Consider the following 17761-nt stretch of genomic DNA (forward strand, 5'->3'; position numbering starts at 1 on the left):
ACATCACAGCATGTAAAGCAGCTTATTGCATATTAAAGCAGACCTAAGAGCCAAATCCTATAGCAGATATTACAAAGTTCATGCTCATTACAAAAATTTAGAAGTGTGCCTAGGATAACTATTAAACCCAACTCTGCAATACAAACATGTTCCCTCAAATAGACAAGTGTCAGCTGAAGTTCTAGCAGTTTCTACTGGACAGTTATACAAGGGCTTAACATTGCAAATGTGAGAATCAAAAGTTGGACTCAATTCAAAGGGAATGCCTAAAATATAGAGCGATTGCAAGCACTGCGCATGAATACTACATTAGCCCTAAATGTACACGGAAGTGGTAAAAGAACATTGAAAAAATTAGCATCGCTTTGTGTGTATGTAGAGGTTCCTCATAAAATATGTGCAAACATAATCTCAACGTTACCCAGAACAGTTTCAGGCTAATATTGGCCTGCATCTGTCCTTCAGCATCAGCACACAGAGAGAGCAGGAAATGAATGCAAATTCAGCCACTACAGTCATTTCATTTTTTTTATTATTCTTTATTAGTCTGGTCCATTGGTAGGTTACATGCAGATTGAGGCATCTGCAACTTCTTAACAAGAAACAGAACATTGCAGACAACGAGAACTATGCAGAAGTGCCAGCATTCAACACGCATGCCCAATGTGATACATCGAATCCCTCTTATTGTTACAGAATTGGAAATGCCCTTCGAACACTTCCAGCCCGACTGGAGTATGGACAAGGACCTGGATCTCCAAAATTTTAAGCTGTACATATGATGCTGTATATGTGTACGAGTGGGTTGCAATGCTTTGTCATTTTGCTCAGGTCACAAACAGAGCTCGGAACAGAAAAACATTCATACATCACCACACAGCTCATTTTGTTTTGCGTTTGTTTCTGTTACCTTTACCCAACTGTAGTGTCGACAGTTGCTGCGTACCTTATTTTGCATGTTCTGTGATAGTGCAATAACACAATGTTGTGATAGGCTACTAATATGTACACAGAGTGTGCGTGAACTTACACTTCTAGGTTATGTGGCTAATCAAAATAAGTTTTATTTAGGTGTGAAAGGAAATTGCAAAATCATATGTAACATAGTGTTTCTTGTTTGTTGATGCACAACAAAAATTTTGCCTTTTGTCTTAATTTTTTTTGTTAGAATGAAGCTGTCTTCAAAATGCTTTGGGGCAGTTATCATGATGTATGCCTTCTACAGTAAATAGATATTATTTCAAATCAAAGATGACAAACACAAAGAAAGTGGGCCTGTATCAGGGAGTAGGTCACATTTTGCCACACGCAGCTCACCACTCTTATTTTTTTGTCTTCATGCAAACACAATTAACATAATACCACAAAAACTTGTTTAGATGAGGGACTTGTTTAACATGCTGCAATGATTGGATCTCAAAAGATGTTAGTGGAAGACAGCCAAGATTATATTAATGAAAGTGCCTGTTACAAAAGAAACACTTGTTGAGCCATCAGTTACCAAACGGTGGATACATTCACGCAGCTGAAGGTGGCTCAGTCTAATCCAAGATTGCAGATTTACACTGTTGCTAAAGAAATGGTACATTGTCGCTAGGAAACGTCTTCAAGTTTCTCATAAATTTTTCTATGTTTCTACATCACCAGCGTTGTGTTACTCCGCGACTTCTCAAAAAGCACCGACATTACCACCATCAGCAGCAACAGCTAATGATGGTCCTGTAAGGGTGTCTTCAATTAGTGCTCTTATTTTTGTTCCTCTCAACTTGTGTTACCATGCTTGTCTTGTAATGCTGCTGTAAATTCATACATGTTGCATGACAGAAAAGGAAGATATCTCGCACATTGTACAGCATGTCTAGGGATTACGATAACGATTCATGGTCCAAGAGCCTACAAAACAATAAGGACAAAATAATAATATTAAGAACTTTGCATCACTGAGGAGCTGACACATCTTTTTACAGCTCAGATGAATGTTTTTGGTCGTGTAGACATGTAGCGGTTAAGCAAACAAGCTGCTTCTTCCATCATAAGTGCTGCTTGGTGACATGTATAGATTTGCCAAGTTGTAATACTTGCCAACATTTTGTGGTATCTTATGTGCGTATAACAGCAAGAGTAAAGCTGACCGAATTTGCATTTCATACTCTAGTTTCATACCATAGTCACATCCAGATATGGCATTCCATGGCATAGGCACAAGTAACTCCAAATCAAGATAAACACACATGAAAAGCACTTGATGTGTAGCGAGCGCTTCTGTTTCAAAATGTATATAAACGCTTCCAAAATAAATGCTGCAAATGCTTGAACATCTCTATAAACAAGCATGGTAGCAAGAATGCAACAGTGTTAAATGTGTGGTGGCTTTGAACTTTTGAAGTTACGTGCTTTTACACATGTGCACACTTTGAAGAGTCAGTGCATGTGTAAAAGAAAGCAGCAACATATTGACAAGCATATCATTCATGGATACTTCAGTATTCCACAGATATAACTGTTGCTCAATGACCTCCTCGGTTCTCGAAAGGCTACACATTTTGTTCACAACCATAGCACTTTTTTTTTATTCCAGATAACATGCAAGTTTTCAGACAAAGAACAGGGCACAGAAATGCATGCGTATGTATGATACTTTCTCTTTTGTAAAAAAAATGTGTTACATACAGTAGAAGTTCCCACATTTCCAGTTCTCAATTCAAAAGTTGGTAAACTCCACTCCACATCAAAGCGTACTTGCTATGAAAGTGACAGGTCTGTGTTAACATGTAACACGTGCATTGCTGTTTTCGCACAACTGCGATTACTTTTTCTCTCAAGCAATAAGCAATCTCACGCACTGTGCATGTTTCCACGAGTGTGCTGTGAAAAATAAAGTTCACGGAGTATCTGACTTGTGTCTGTGATTGAAGAAAGTTGACAAAATTGTTGGACTGCTACCAAGAGGGCCATTAGGCACACACAACATGGTACACTTGAATCTCCAGCAGTCTTTCATCCATTCTCTCACACCGACTTTGTTACATCGTGGAAGAAGAAAATCATCGATAGTATATTTTCTTAAAGAGGATGTTTGCAAGCACATCAACAAAATTAATAGCTTTGAGGGTGTCACAATAAATACAGCATTGCGGGTGTCGCATGCACTCTGTAGGACCCGGCATGACATGTAATGATGAGGAGAGGAGATACACACCAAAGAATGTGCAGCAATGACAGCAATCTCAGGGATTGATGTAGGACTTCGAATTCAGAGCACCTATAACAAAACTTATAGTGTGTCTGTGCTTTTTTTTTTAAATCTTAGTTGAAACTGTAGGAATCAAAACCATAACATGCATTGCTATATGCTCTCACATTAATGCATTAGAACTGAAGCTTTACTGACACTACATTAGACATTTACATTATATGCTTTTATAGTCATCAGATTTTCTATGTTGAAGTGAGCTGTGGATAAAATATTTATATGTAAACAAAGGTACCACAGTGCAGGAGATTGAGCAAGTTATGATACGAGGCTTTGCACGGAATTTGAAACATTCAGTGAACTGCAAATGTACTAACGCCTCCACTTTCCTTTACAATTACTTTAGTACTGGGAAACATCTTCAGAGGTGCCAAGCACCTCTGTTGTCAGCTGACACAATTTTCGCAGTGTAGTGACAGTCGTACTTTTAAAACAGCTCACTGCAAGCAAGTGCATATGGCCATGCAGAGCCAAATGTTGCCATCACAATTGACACGCCACTGCAGCTAAACAACCTCGAATGGAGCACCAAGGCTGGTCCATGTGAATGCCGCCATGGCCAACTAAGTGCCACATAAACTAAAAGCCTTGACTTGCCACACCGCATAAGGTCCACAGTGTCTCCCATTACCTACAGAGTGCTTGTTATTGGCTAGTTCCCTCTGAACTGTAATTGTAGAGTGCAGGCAGCACGAGAACATGTAAAATAAACTTATCTTAACAGGACTTTTCCTCATGTCATCTGTGCTACACAAAAACTATGTGGATCAATAAAAATCTCTTTGTGATGTCTTAGCATAATTCCCTATGGCCATTTAGTGAGCAAGCTGTGACATACTTCTTAGTAACGAATGTGCTTTTTATGCCAATACATCTCATTGTACAGTACTATGCCAGGTGGTAACATAGAACTTATTCCCGCAAACGTAAATTCGAGCTCTACAAACATACTACCAGCAATGTCAGAAGTCAGACCAGAAAACAAACTTTGGGCAAGTGATGTAACTTTGCAGTTATTTCATGTCATGATACTGTGTGCTGGTGGCAACAACATAAGCACAGAAAAGACATTTGCACACCAATAAGTAAATATTGGGTAACTAGATTTATCATAATAATTTCTTGCCATGCCAGAATATAGCATGACAATAAAAATTAGCCAAGCCAAAATAAATTTTTCTCAAAGAACCAAGACCTTTGCACAGAAAAATTGCAGTTTAATCTGTGAAAAATTTTAAAAACATACACATCCTCAGAACCGCTGGTCGTCAATGCTGGCATTTGCAATAATAGAGCGAACAGAAAATTTCCATGCAGACAATAACATTTCCTGCCTCTAGTCACAAGGCACACACTGCTTCATGCAAAGCTTTCTATACACCGCAAGTAGAATGGTGTTAAGCAAGGACGTGTGTTGCTTTGTTAATAAATCACTTTTATTATTGTTAGTTGTATGTGAAATTGGGCTGCTAGCAAAAGGTAAACCTTGCCATGCACCATGCCCGGACAAACTCATTTGGGTGCCTTTGCACACTCCTCGGCGTACTCGAGTGGAACATGCCACAACTTCTGTTCACCTACCTTCTGCTCTCTACCTTTCCCGAGATAGCTCAAGAACATGAAACTGCCATGTACTGGCTGGATAGCCATGCTGAAGATGGTAGCCATATTGGTTGGGTACCGGAAGAGTAGCCATATTTGAATAAGACTGTTCCTTTAGACATTGAACATGAGTTCAGGCAACTCTCCCGTTATTCTTTCACAAAGTTGATGGCAAAAGCTCCCAAAGCTGTCATGTGCAATTTCGGGAAATTTCCCTTCCCAGGAATTCCCTGTCTGTGCTTGGAGGCAGCATGTCGCATAGAACAAGAAAAATGCCTAAAGCCCTGGGGAACACTTGCATTTTCACGTGCATAACCCACCCATGCCTAACACTAGCACCACTTACATCTCCGAGAAAAGCAGTTTTAAATATATTTGCCAATATAATGACCAGCTCAACAAGGCTGTGTGTGTATAAGCCGGACCAAGGAGAATCGTCCTCATAAATCAAAGTACTACAAGAAATAATGTTGCTTTATGTGTCTGGCCATCGATGACTTCACAGTGGTCTACTGTTTAGTCATGGCAAAATGGCAACACAAAGCACATTTGCTGTGGGTTATCTATGCAGAAATGTGGTATTCACGTGTATCTCTACACAGAATGGCCGGTACTATGGCACATGAGTGAACATGAGGTTAAAAAGAAATTGCAGCTAGAGCTATCACAATTTGGTTCACAGAATTTATTTCTGCAGAGGATGCTGCAACATTGCACAACCATAAAACTTCCAAGGCAGTCAGAGTGGAGGGAGAAATGTTTGCAGCAAACAACCAACACTGTTACAATATCAATGCCATACACACACACACCATTTAAAGCAAAGTCCGGCCCTCCAGACATGTTACAGTATGACAATGTACAACAGTAAGCACTAACGAGTCCACTAACAACGCTAAGTGAATGCCTTTAGTTAGCTTGACTGAAAACTCTTGATGAAAATAGTCATCTGCTACACAATATACAAGCAGAAAAGAGGGCGCTTTTGGTAACAATAGCTGCTTTCTGCAATGTCGGTGAGAGGTTTCCAGCTAATCTAAGGAAACATTTTTGTGAGCAATGCTTGTGGCCTACTTTGCGATAGGCAGCTGCATGGCACTTTGGAGAGTCAAGAGAAATGGTAGATGCATACACTAGTGAGCTATTGTTCTTGGTGGGATGCACGCGTTTCTACACATCTCGTGGGGCAGCTCTAATGACTAAAATAGTTGCAACGGATCTCAACTCGCCACAAGCAAGACGGCCGGCAGCTCGCAATAATGAGCCGGCCACTTTGATAAATATGCTTTACTCTGGAAGTCGGTCACAATATCTTTTTTTCAGCTAGCGTACACTACAGACCCTTTTCGTAATTCTTAGGCCAGCCTTCCCTCAAGGCACTTTGCCAAGCAAATGGTGGCATAGAGACATTTCAGATGAGCAGTTATGCACATAGATGGGGTGCTTTAGAGGCAAGATAACCAACGCGTCTCCAGCAACGAAATCATGTGGAACAGCAAAGGAGTATCTTGCAGTGCGTTTCCACTTCAGCTTAGTCTTGCTTGATCTTGGGTTTTTCACAGGGTGATTGTAGATTTGATGCGACCAACAGCGGTTGAATGAGGGAGGCCTTAGCCTGGAGCCAATATTTCAACAAGGAGAGTTGTCATCAGGGCAAACTGCTACTTTCCTTGGCAACGTTTGTATAGTTCACTCTCCACTTGTGCAAATTATAATGACTGAAAGTCGAGTGAGCTGGTAGGAATTCATGCTACTGAAAGGCAGGTATGAAAACATGGACACAAGCAGGAAGGAGGACAACACAAATGGCGTCTACACCTTTCATTGCACTGTCGAGAGTGTGAAGCATACTTGAAAAAAATTTGCAGACAATATAGTTCTGTTCAGATGCAAGAGACAAAATGTTCGCCTTTTGTCTGGCCATGGCATATCATTAACAGTGGTAACACATGCATAAATCAGCCCTCGATTATCTTGCACAAATAAGAACTGTCATGTCTAAACAGCACCTTGCGTGAGTGCCTACACGAGTCTATGATTTACATGCTGGCACTGCTTTCCCTTGTGCATGCGCAGATCAATTTTGTGTATCTGTTATTTTTTGCCATGGCTTTCAGTAGTATGGTTCCAGCAAGTTCTTCCAAATTAAGAGGTGGTGTTTACTTCTTGGAAGAACTTGCAGCGTACTCCTGCGCCTTTTTGTTACTACAACTAATCACTCCTTTTCAACATTTTCACTTCCCTCACCTTACTTTATGTGCCAACTCCTCCAACCCCAGTAGGGAGATGAGGGGGGGGGGAAGGGGGATAATGAGCTTTGCCATCTTTAGGCACTGTGAACACAAACAAACACACCAAAATTGCACACCAACAGCAATAGCGATGATAAAAATAATTACCTCCAAAAAGTGCCTGTACAACTTGAGACCCTTCTGACTGAACTTCTGCTGTAAATTTAAACAATGCGTGCATTTAATAATAATGTTTTTGTCAAAGGAGATGGAAGGTCCTAGCATTTGCTTCTGGAGACAGTATGCAATCATGTCGCAAGTTCACTTCTTTTGTTGTCTGGCAATTTTTTTTTACGTCAGGCATACTATACAAGTCACTAGACATCTGCTTTAGAAGTTTACTGGACATGTAATGGCCAATGTTCTCATAGTTGACATCCTTTTAGAGTTCATACATGGAGTTCATATTCTGCAAACTTGACAAACTCGCCTAAGAAAGGAATACTTTTAACCTGTTCTGCTTCACTACACTTTGAACTATTAGGAAAGTGCGAGAAATGCGGTGAAACGAAGTCTTTAATGAACAGAATTAATGGGCACCAGAAGGGAATTTAAACACTGCCAAGGAGCTTTAAGCAGTTGTTGCCATGACGGAGACAAGTCCGTTTGTCAAAACGTTGGCTCCAAGTCGCAACTCCCTTGCTCGATCACTGTTGGTCCCTTCACCTCATTTCACACTACGATCAATTGCTGCCATTAGTTGTTCCAAAGTATGCTGTGGGGAAAAGCACTTTTGAATTAGGAGAAGAGTCTGCTGACCAATCTGATGACCAACAAATGTGAGCTAAAATATAATATGCTGCATGTATATGTGAAGCACACTTTCCCAAATGATGAGCCAACATTCTGGGTGTAAAAATAAACCGGGATCTTCTTCTTCTCTTGTTCGCTAATTTATATATATATATACACACACATATATATATGTACTATATGCAAACAACAAAGGCCAGAATGTGTTGTGCTAGCAAAGACGCTTCCTGCAAGCAGTGTATCATTGTCGAGTGAGCAGCATGAGGTGGTGCATCATCTCAACGATTCTGAGGAGGCAGCTCCTCGACGACAATGCAGTTGCAGAGGACGTCGTAGGCTGCCCGGCCATGCTGAAAACAGAAGATTGTCAGGCAGGCAGGAAAAAGGAACGCCATCGTAAAGTTCTTGACAAAAGAACGTAGCAGAGCCCTGGGGAAAAAAAGAAATGAAAACAAGAGCGTGAATGAGCGACCACATTTTGACAAAATTTAGAGGGGCATCAAAGCAAAACACAAAATCAGTATAGGTTGGTAATGTATTCTTTCACAGATCTACTTCCCATTTATGGGGATATGCTAAATACTGTAAGTTGGCTTTTTCACACCATGAGGTTAGATTACACGAGATGACTAACCTACCGCTCAGAGCACCAGTAAGCCAAAAGTAGGCTTCAAAAAGTCGCAATTTCGCCCCAAAAGCGAACAATCGATTGCTATAGCAAATTAGTACACAGCTATATGAAGCAAGGATAGTAGTTTTATCAACCTTATAAACTTGTAAACATTTGCTTACTAGCTAAATTAACAAGCATGGTGTCACGCACACACAAGGAAACATGAATACATCTCACTCAATGACCGCAGAAACTCGCTGTCAAAATGCTGAAGTGAGGAAGCGTGGCAGCAGCAGTGAGCTAATTGACCTTCGTGCTGCCTGTCGCGTCAACGCAAACTAAGCGGTGAAGACACAGTGCACACAAGCTTTGAGCAGTCAGCACAACTAGACTCAGCATTCATCGCAGGCCATCTTCAAGATAGGGCCCACGCCGCTGTGCCGTACGCAGCAGCCACCCCCCCACCCCCCAGTGTGGAATGCCCCTCTTGCCTCCTCCCTGGTGCCTTGCACACCACAAAACACGGTGCACTTCCTCCCCGCTTTCTTTCCTCCATTGCGTGCGTGAGACTGAGCCACCATCGTCGGCTCACCCTTGCACGTTTTCAATTGCACATACAGCATACAACACGTGGTGAGGATGTTATCGCCCTTGGACTTTATACGGAATATCATGGCGACAGCATAAGTGTGCCTGGAGTGTCCATATACAGTCGACAACCGATCATTCAGACTCCATGGGGAACGTAAATAAGTCCGGAGAATTGAATGTCAGAAAGAACTAATGTACCTAAAAAAAAAGATTATTTTATTCGCGTTTTAAGGCCCCTGTGCAAGGAAGAAGGGGTCGATTTTATTGCTGCAAGCACTTGCTAGTCCACATGTATTTATGCCAGCTTTGTGCTGTCTTTGTACGCCGATGCAAGGACTGCAAAGGCTCGAGTCAGATATGCATGTGAAGGCTTTGGAGCAGATGGCACATCATCATCATCCGAGTTAGAGTCGCAGCTCGATAGTGGGAGAACTTGCTCAATTGTTTCATCATCGCTCAGTTCGACACACGACAACATCGCGCTGTCGACGTCTGCAATGTCTTCAAATGTCACGGTGGCAGGAATCAGCACACTGCAGCCTAGCAGGTCATTCACGATGTATGCATTTGAGCTCGTTGTGGTAGGCGGAAGTTCACAATCTTCATGGACGGCGGCTGAAGACTCATTCAGAGTCTGACTCTGAGGGCACTGTTGAAGCCATTAGACGCGGACTGTCGATAACTTCACGAGCAAGACTTCTTGGAGCCAGCAAAGCCCTCTCCGGAATGCATACTAAACAAACAAACAAGCATAGAATGGCGGAACGCTGTCCGGAAGACAAATTCAACAAACAAGAGTGGGCCATGCGTGGTGGTGCCAGAATGGATGTGATAATCGCGATGCTGATGCGACCTCACAATTCAGGCAAAGCCTCGAAGATCGGCATTTGCATTTAACTTCAGAGGCGCAGTGCTGTGCCCAAGGCAAGGCCTCAAGAGATTAACATGCCTCCGAGACCTTGCTTGATGTCTTGGACCTCTGAGGCCATACTTGATATCTCGTCGATGTTGCCAGAGGAAAAAAATGGTGGCAGAGTCGGCGTACACTACAGCCATGGACAGAGTCCAGATAATCGAATCTAGAGCTGTCAGATGTCCGAAATATTGGTTGTCTTCACATATTAGGGCGATGGCATGAAGCTGTCTGAATTACCAAGCATGTCTGGATTATCGGTCCACGACTGTAATTGCTATCGAAATAAAACGGTGAGGATGTAGTAAGGAAGAGGTGGTCTCTAGGATAGCAACAGGGATAGTAAGCTAGGATAGCATCTAGTATGATGTCCATCATCATCGTGAGTCAAATTAGATGTGTGGGGAAGCACACTTTGCACATATTTCGAATATCCCCCCTCTTCCTAACAGCACACGCCCAAAGAATAAAGTCTCATGTTAAAGCCAGCACACTTATGGTGCCAATGTTTGTGCCATGAATTCAACGTCACTACTGACAGCCCTACTCATGTCCAATGCAGGATGAAGGCCTCTCTATCTCCAATTCTTCGTCTAGCATCAACAGACCCCACCGTATGCCTGCAAATTTCATCTTATTTCACACCACCAGTTCCTCTTCCACCCTTAAATGTGTTTCCCTTTCTTTACCACTCCACCGAGTACTCTATACTCTGTTTCATACTAAGCAGGTGATGCTGCGAAAGCTACGGAAGTAGTGCAGTCATACAAATCCAGCTTCTTGCATTTTGCAGTACCATTCTATATGACTTGTGCTGTTTTCTAATGAACACCCCCTTCATGTGTCATAACTACAACTTGTGGCTGCAGAATTTTTTGAAATCATATATTATTTGCACATTTTTATGATGCCTGTACGCAACGCTTTATGCTTTAGCCATGAGTGCAAGTGGTGAGCCATGACCACTAGTCTCAAAAGACATGCCACTCCGCTTGTTCATTGGCAACTAGGTTCAGATTTGCTATGCTTTTCACGTAATAAACACGTCATATTTTGCAACAAACAAATATGACAGTTAATGTTACATCGAATTACGTGACACATATACCTATGCTTTTTCATTGATATGCATTGCACTACTTTTTGCTCACAGATGAGAGCTGCAAGAGAAGTCTAGAGCTTAGTAGTGACTATGTATGAAACAGAGTACATTAGACCACCAGCTGCAGAAGGAGCGAAAACTGGGTGAGTTGCTAAGGCGTCATGGTAAAAAATAAGTGTGAATGGGACAGGGACATAAAGCGCTCGTCTTGTCATCCTTTCTTAATGTCTGTCCCTTTTGTGCTGTTTTTCACGAGACCACTGCTCCTCTGCTTCACACATTACATGACCTGCCAAACTCTACTTCTCCCTCCTAGTCTCAACTAAAATATCCTCTTGCTACAAAACTCATACTGACACCTTCCTGTTTCTTAACATTACACCAATAATTTTTCTATTCTATCACTCTTTGAGTGGGCCTCTTAAGTTCATTTATTATCCAGCAGCTTTCAAACCATGGCATAGCACCGACAGAATGTAATGACTGCACACTGTTTCAGGATGTCAGTAAGCTGTTTTTCAAAACCTGGGGATGCCTGCCCATAGGCACTGCGACCCATTTTAAATTTATTCAATTTTTCCATGGATTTCCACTTATTTTGATGATTTTAATGTCAGATTGGGCACGCACTTCAGGCTTACTTTCAAATGCGATACCTTTCTTCTTTAGTCAAAGCATTTAACTAGCCATGAAAATGCTCTATAAAAATCTATGACATTAAATGGAGCTGCTGAGAGCACTAACAAATGCATGTTGAAGGATCCATGTAATCCTCTCTTGCTTATTGGCATTTTCACGTAAACATAATGAACATGAATACATATTTATTTAAGGACCACCTAAAGGTAACATTATCTTGAACTAAATTTGTAAATTACACTCCTACGAGGACAAAAATGGGCAGTTTTGTCACATGTACAGAGTTGGAACAACAGTAAAGGCAGAAAAGAGAAAGATGGCCTCTGACACCATTTTGAAATTTGCACACTAGCTGCGTGTGACATCATGGATTTGGACAGTGTCTTGTCAGGACTAAATGAAATTCTGTCAATCAATAAAGGATTACACTGCATTCCAAAGGAACCAGGCACTCAATCTAGTGCGTTTCAATAATTCTTTCTGCTAAGAAATGGGTCAAATGTGCTAAAGTATGTTAAAATTCATGATGTTAATGCCGACATGTTAAGAGCTCAAGTTTTAGCATAAAATTATACAAGGCATACTATGGCCTTTATTTTTTTTTAATGAAGTCACATTAAAACCAGATTCTGGAAAGTGCTCTTAACTATTCTAAACAGATAGAGTCTTGCTTTTTAGTGTCCGTTTAAGTTCCTGTTCACATTAGATTCTGCCTTTTTAGGGTGCAGTGCACATGTCTGATAAGTGTGCAGCAGAATTCATATTGAGATCCCATGGTGTGAGGCTGTATATAAAGAACAAGATAACCAATTATGTGTCACCTACCAGCCTAGTCCAATGTCCCCAGCTGGGTATACTCTGATGCGGCGCCCGCCAATCTCTTCTATGCTAGCACATGAGACGACCTTCAGTCCAAAGACTCCCTTGCCTGGAGTCCGTCCACCTGGGGAGTCGATACCCTTGTGCAGGCAGATAGTCTGCACGTGAAACACACAACATACTTGATGTCTGAATATTCATGACAATAATCCTTCAATATGCGATTCTTATGGTCAGAGAATGAAGTTCCCTTAACACTTTCTGGTCTAATGATCCTTGTAGGAATCACAATATTTTACAAAAAAATATCAGACATCAAGAAAAGAAACAACTATTTTCAGGAATGTAAGTGTCAGCAATGCTTACTGAATAACTTGTGGACTTTGTGCCACAGATGAATATGGCTCTCCCTGAAATTTCCCAAATGTCCATGCATCGCACCAGGCTGAGGTTAGGCCTCAGTGACAGATTTTAGGAGCCTGCTGCTTCATCATGCATGCACTTGCCTTGTGTGGCACAAGAATAGTCTTCAAATAATCTGCGGCCAATTATGATTGCAAACTAATAAATCTGAAGAACCACATGCTAAGTGCTTACGACACACACGAGTTTTTGGCAGTTCAGGAGAAAAACCTTTGATTCATTTCTAAAAACACTAGGGGGAACTTCTTTACTTTTCCATGGCTTCTGTTATTAAGGTGCACGTAACACACAATTTTCGCTTTATTTGAAAAGCTCAGACAAGCTGGGGTGAAGAAGTACCTGATGTGACATCTTCTAGTCATAACTTTTCTTTCCATTACTGAATGTCAAAACCCTCAACTCTAGAAAAGATACTGGCAACCATCAGAGCACTCTTACATTTTTTTTTTAATATACTTGTTTCTACAAGATGGTCTCGGTGCCAGAGATGAGTTATGATGCTGTTAGACATTGGCTCTCTCCATTCCTGCTATCACTGCGGCTGCCATGCACCAGTGCAGCTAGAAGAAATGTGCATAGCACACTCTCGTGTATTCCTTTACAAGGTACATTGTCATAGTTAGCCTTACTGCTATATGTCAACATGCATTGCTATGTCATGACTTCATGATAAATGTTGGTGATGCCAGGCCTGGCATTTCAAGATCAGCTTCACTGTATGGAATTGATAGATTGATTGATTTGCTTTATAGAAACAGATGGTACTATGGCCTCGGTGTTGGAGATGGAAAAAGGAGGAGAGAAAGAAAAGCATAAAATGCTTCCCAAACTTCAGACTTGTGAGCGTGATTGTTTTACAAGTGAGAAACAAGTGGTAGAGATTCTAAACCTTGAAAAATGCACACCAAAAAAAATGTTCTCACCCTCTGGGGAGTACCTTGTCCCCGAACAACAATCGTCATCTGTCCTGCTTGCGTTTCCTTTTTTTGAAAACTCTGTGCTCAGTTACTTCCCTGTTGAGAATGCTATGAATGCTATGTCATGCAGATAACGCATGTGCTGTTTATAACCTGAAGTACCAGGGGCGCAGCAATAAAGAAAGGGATAGTAGGCAAGATAGATGACAAATATTTTGGGATAACAAAATAAGCTCCAAAGGGTGCAAACTTTTCTTAGAGTGTATGCGTCATTACTCTTAATGACACATACACAGTCTATAAGTCTACAACTACCATTTAACTACCCTGGCCAGTGGGGACTTGGCAACAATGTAGCACAGTGTGGCTTCTCCTAGCTGACTTTACTCAGCTCCAAAATATGATCTCCAGGTCGAGCTTCGGTCAATAACAGCTGTAAGTAATTTTTTTAATTAGATCATTAAATTGTGTACCTAAAGAACTCAAAAGCAAGACACAGAAAAAAACAACGCCGAATCGTTTGCAGGGTTTTGCTATATTTTTGTAGCACTTTTAAACACAACAGGTTAAAAGTCTTGAAGAAAAAGCCTGTAGTGCCCACGGACTCCTCTTGGCGAAATTACCCCCGCAGGTGTTTGTACTGTTTCAGCTTTTCTTACATAAAGCAATTGTATTTTTTACAACCTCATTGTCCAACAGCAAGATGCTGGATAGGATTTGCAAAAGAGCGTCAACACATGCAAAAGAAATTATGTTGTAATGCTGGTTCTGAAATAGGGCCCTCAAACATTGGTGCATTCACATGCCACATAGAACTTGCACTAAGACAACAGGTTTACAACTATGTAACAGTTGAAGCAAACTTTAGGAAGTAGCATTTGTGAATGGTCAGAACATTCTATGTATAAAAGTGCAGTGAAATGCATTTGTGAGCAGTCTTTTTCATTGCTGACACATAACAAAAACCCAGCAAAAAAGTACAGAGTATTTTTGAGCAGCACAAAATTCAAGTAAGCTTTCAGAAATTTACCGAAGTATTAATCAGATGTAGAAGCAGAATAAATACCTCATAGAAGCAGACAAGTATCCGGTGGATAACTTCCAGGACTACGATCTCCGAAGTAACCTCCAAGGCCAACTTATAGTTCAGGGTGTCCTCACGGAGTAAGTCGAAATCGTACTTATCGAGATCTCTGCAAAGTACAGAAGCAAAGCTATGCTAACGACATCCTGACCCATCCAGCCCATTCCCAAGCAAGTTCACTAATAAACCTCCCTGCTTTTACCTACATAACAAGTTGAAGCAAGTCAAAATCATCCCTACCAAGACCTCCATAAAGCACTATATTATGTACGTACTATTCTTTCTGTTCATGTTTTGGTCAATACACTGTACTGCCTTCATTGTTTTTATGGTGCTCACAAGTTGGAAAAGGTAGAAATCTTACTAATTGAAATCTCTGCAGAAGTACAATAACAAACAAACATTACAAATACTTTTTAAGAACTCAGGTTTTAAGTGCTAAAACCATGACACGATTATGAAGCACACTGGATTAATTTAGACCAACTGGGGAACTGGGGTTCTTTTTACAAGCATTTTGCTAGATTCCAACGTGTGCGTGCAATCTGCGTTTTTTTTTTTTTTTTCGTATCCCTGCATGGGTAGCCAGCCGGTTTATGACTGTGGCTAACCTCCCTGAATTCTCTCTATTCCTCTTTCTTTCTTCCCATGGGCAAATCTGGGACCAATGTTGAGACTGCAGCCTCGGTGGCATGAGCAGTATTGCCTTTTCGCGCGTCTGCTTACCTGGGACAACAAATCTGCATATATGCGAATAAAGTGTTGGCATTTCAGCCACATCGAAATGTGGCTGCGGCGGCGAGGAATCGAACCCCAAAACAAGCGTTTAGCAGAACAACGCCATTGCCACCAAGACCACCACAACGAGTGCTAAAACTTGGTTCAGCTTACTTTCAGGCCAGTTCATTGCGCAACCTTCGTTGCTTTTATCTAGTTAACAAATATCATCATCATCATCATCAGCCTATTTTATGTCCACTGCAGGACGAAGGCCTCTCCCTGCGACGTCCAATTACCCCTGTCCTGCGCCAACCGATTCCAACTAGCACCCGCAAATTTCCTAATTTCGTCACACCATCTAGTCTTCTGCCGTCCTCTACTGCACTTCATTTCTCTTGGTATCATTTCTGGCACCCTAATGGTCCAACAGTTATCTAATCTGCGCATTACATGACCTGCCCAGCGCCATTTTTTTCTTTTAATGTCTTTTAGAATATCGTCTATACCTATTTGCTCTCTTTCTGTCTCTTAAAGTTATGCCTAGCATTCTTCGTTCCATCGCTCTTTGTGCAGTCCTTAACTTATTCTCAAGCTTCTTTGTCAGTCTCCAAGTCTCCGCCCCATATGTCAGCACCGGTAAAATGCACCGATTGTATACCTTCCTTTTCAATGATAAGGGTAAGCTCCCAGTCAGGAGCTCACGATGTCTGCCATATGCGATCCAACCCATTTTTATTCTTCTCTGAATTTCCTTCTCATGGTCAGGGTTCCCTGCGATTAGTTGACCAAGGTAAACGTACTCCTCTGCAGACTCACGAGGCTGACTTGTGATCTTGAGATCTTGTTCCCTTGCCCGGTTATTTATCATTATCTTTAACAAATATATCACTCCACAACTCTCGAAGGGCAAATTTCCAATAAAACGTTATCTGTAAACAAATTTCAAAACTTGCTCACCATACCAGTGACACTTACATGATGTCAAAAAAGTCGACGGCAATATACGTCACCAGCAACTTTACAAACAGCAAGATGAAGGAGTCCAGAACTTCTGCAGCGAATCGCTTCCACAGAGGTGGCAGCTTGAACTCGTGTCCTGAGCGATAAAACGGGTTCCTTTCACCCCGCGCGACAGAGAAAACCAATGCAACAAACGCATACACAGCGGCAAGCGTGACAGAACAAACGACTCGAAAGACAGTGTGCGTCTACATCCTTTGCGTGTGCAAAATGCACGGCCCAGGTGTCTCGCGCATTTATTGTAAGCCAATGAGACTGTTATAGTTAGCTTGGGGGACAGAAAGCTGACCTTCAGCGCAGGAAAACGATCGAAGTCTTCGCACTAAACGAGCAATGTTGAAGTAGGCCGGCAGGCAGGCAACCGACTTTCAGCGAACGTAAACACTGGAAGACTCCAAGCAGTTCAGGAAGTAGTAAACAGTTCCGCCGCGCGATCGAATTTTGGGCAGCAAAACAGCGTGACATGATAGAAACACTAGTTACCCAGCCTGGGTGGGGCGTTTGGTCGCTGCACTCTCTGTCCACCGACCAAATTTTGGTTTGCGATAAAAGTCCTCGGTAGGTTTCGATTGATGTCAACAGTTTCGTATGCGCTTCTGTTTTGGCTCGCCGCTTGGGCTGCGATGTATGGCAGTGCCGCAGTGAAACACTGCCAGTGGTAGCACTGCCATAGCCACTGGTTCAGCGCTGCGATGTATGCTTCCCGAGATGCTTTCTGCGGGCTCCCTGGCGATGCTGCATCACTCGACGGCATTCCATCTCCTGCGGCGTTGGAAACACGCTCAGCGTTGCGATGAGCTTTGTCATCTTTCTTCGAACTGCTGTTTTCAGCCATCACAACAGATTGGAACAGAAAACCTGGTGCGAGCAGCTCGTGCTCGCGAGCGAGGAGCTCCGTGAGAGCGCATCCAATAAGGAAAAAAAAAAGCTGGCGCTGACAAAAAAAAAACCTTGCGTGTTTAATAAATATAAATAATTTAGTATTCAAATTTATTTGTACAATTTATACTACACGTGTTTA

The 17761-nt window shown here is 41.9% G+C and overlaps 2 protein-coding genes across 2 annotated transcripts in view; one reads left to right on the forward strand and one right to left on the reverse strand.

The window, feature by feature from the left end:
* LOC126522684 (aquaporin AQPAe.a-like) overlaps positions 1-2896 on the forward strand; it is a 128512-nt gene extending 125616 nt beyond the window's left edge. The window contains exon 6 of the mRNA XM_072288839.1: positions 697-2896. Coding sequence (XP_072144940.1) covers positions 697-769 — 73 coding nt within the window. The 3' untranslated portion in view covers positions 770-2896. The remainder of the gene's footprint in view (positions 1-696) is intronic.
* On the reverse strand, positions 2629-17682 carry LOC126522685 (protein FAM8A1). The gene is made up of 5 exons (XM_050171461.3): positions 17224-17682; positions 16696-16816; positions 14983-15109; positions 12583-12734; positions 2629-8328 (listed from the first exon to the last, which is right to left on the reverse strand). The coding sequence occupies exons 1-5, from the start codon at positions 17573-17575 to the stop codon at positions 8178-8180; spliced, it is 903 nt and encodes a 300-aa protein (XP_050027418.2). The 5' UTR covers positions 17576-17682; the 3' UTR covers positions 2629-8177.
* Positions 17683-17761: the final 79 nt, after the last annotated feature.

Source organism: Dermacentor andersoni, chromosome 6 (assembly GCF_023375885.2).
Source record: "Dermacentor andersoni chromosome 6, qqDerAnde1_hic_scaffold, whole genome shotgun sequence".
Taxonomy (NCBI): Eukaryota; Metazoa; Arthropoda; class Arachnida; order Ixodida; family Ixodidae; genus Dermacentor; species Dermacentor andersoni.

Coding starts and splice junctions, on each gene's coding strand:
- LOC126522685 (XM_050171461.3), bottom strand. CDS start 17,575: ATGGCTGAAAACAGCAGTTCGAAGAAAGATGACAAAGCTCATCGCAAC. Junction 16,817..17,223: donor AAACGCCCCACCCAGGCTGG/GTAACTAGTGTT, acceptor TTTATCGCTCAG/GACACGAGTTCAAGCTGCCA. Junction 12,735..14,982: donor TACTTGTCTGCTTCTATGAG/GTATTTATTCTG, acceptor TTTCACGTGCAG/ACTATCTGCCTGCACAAGGG.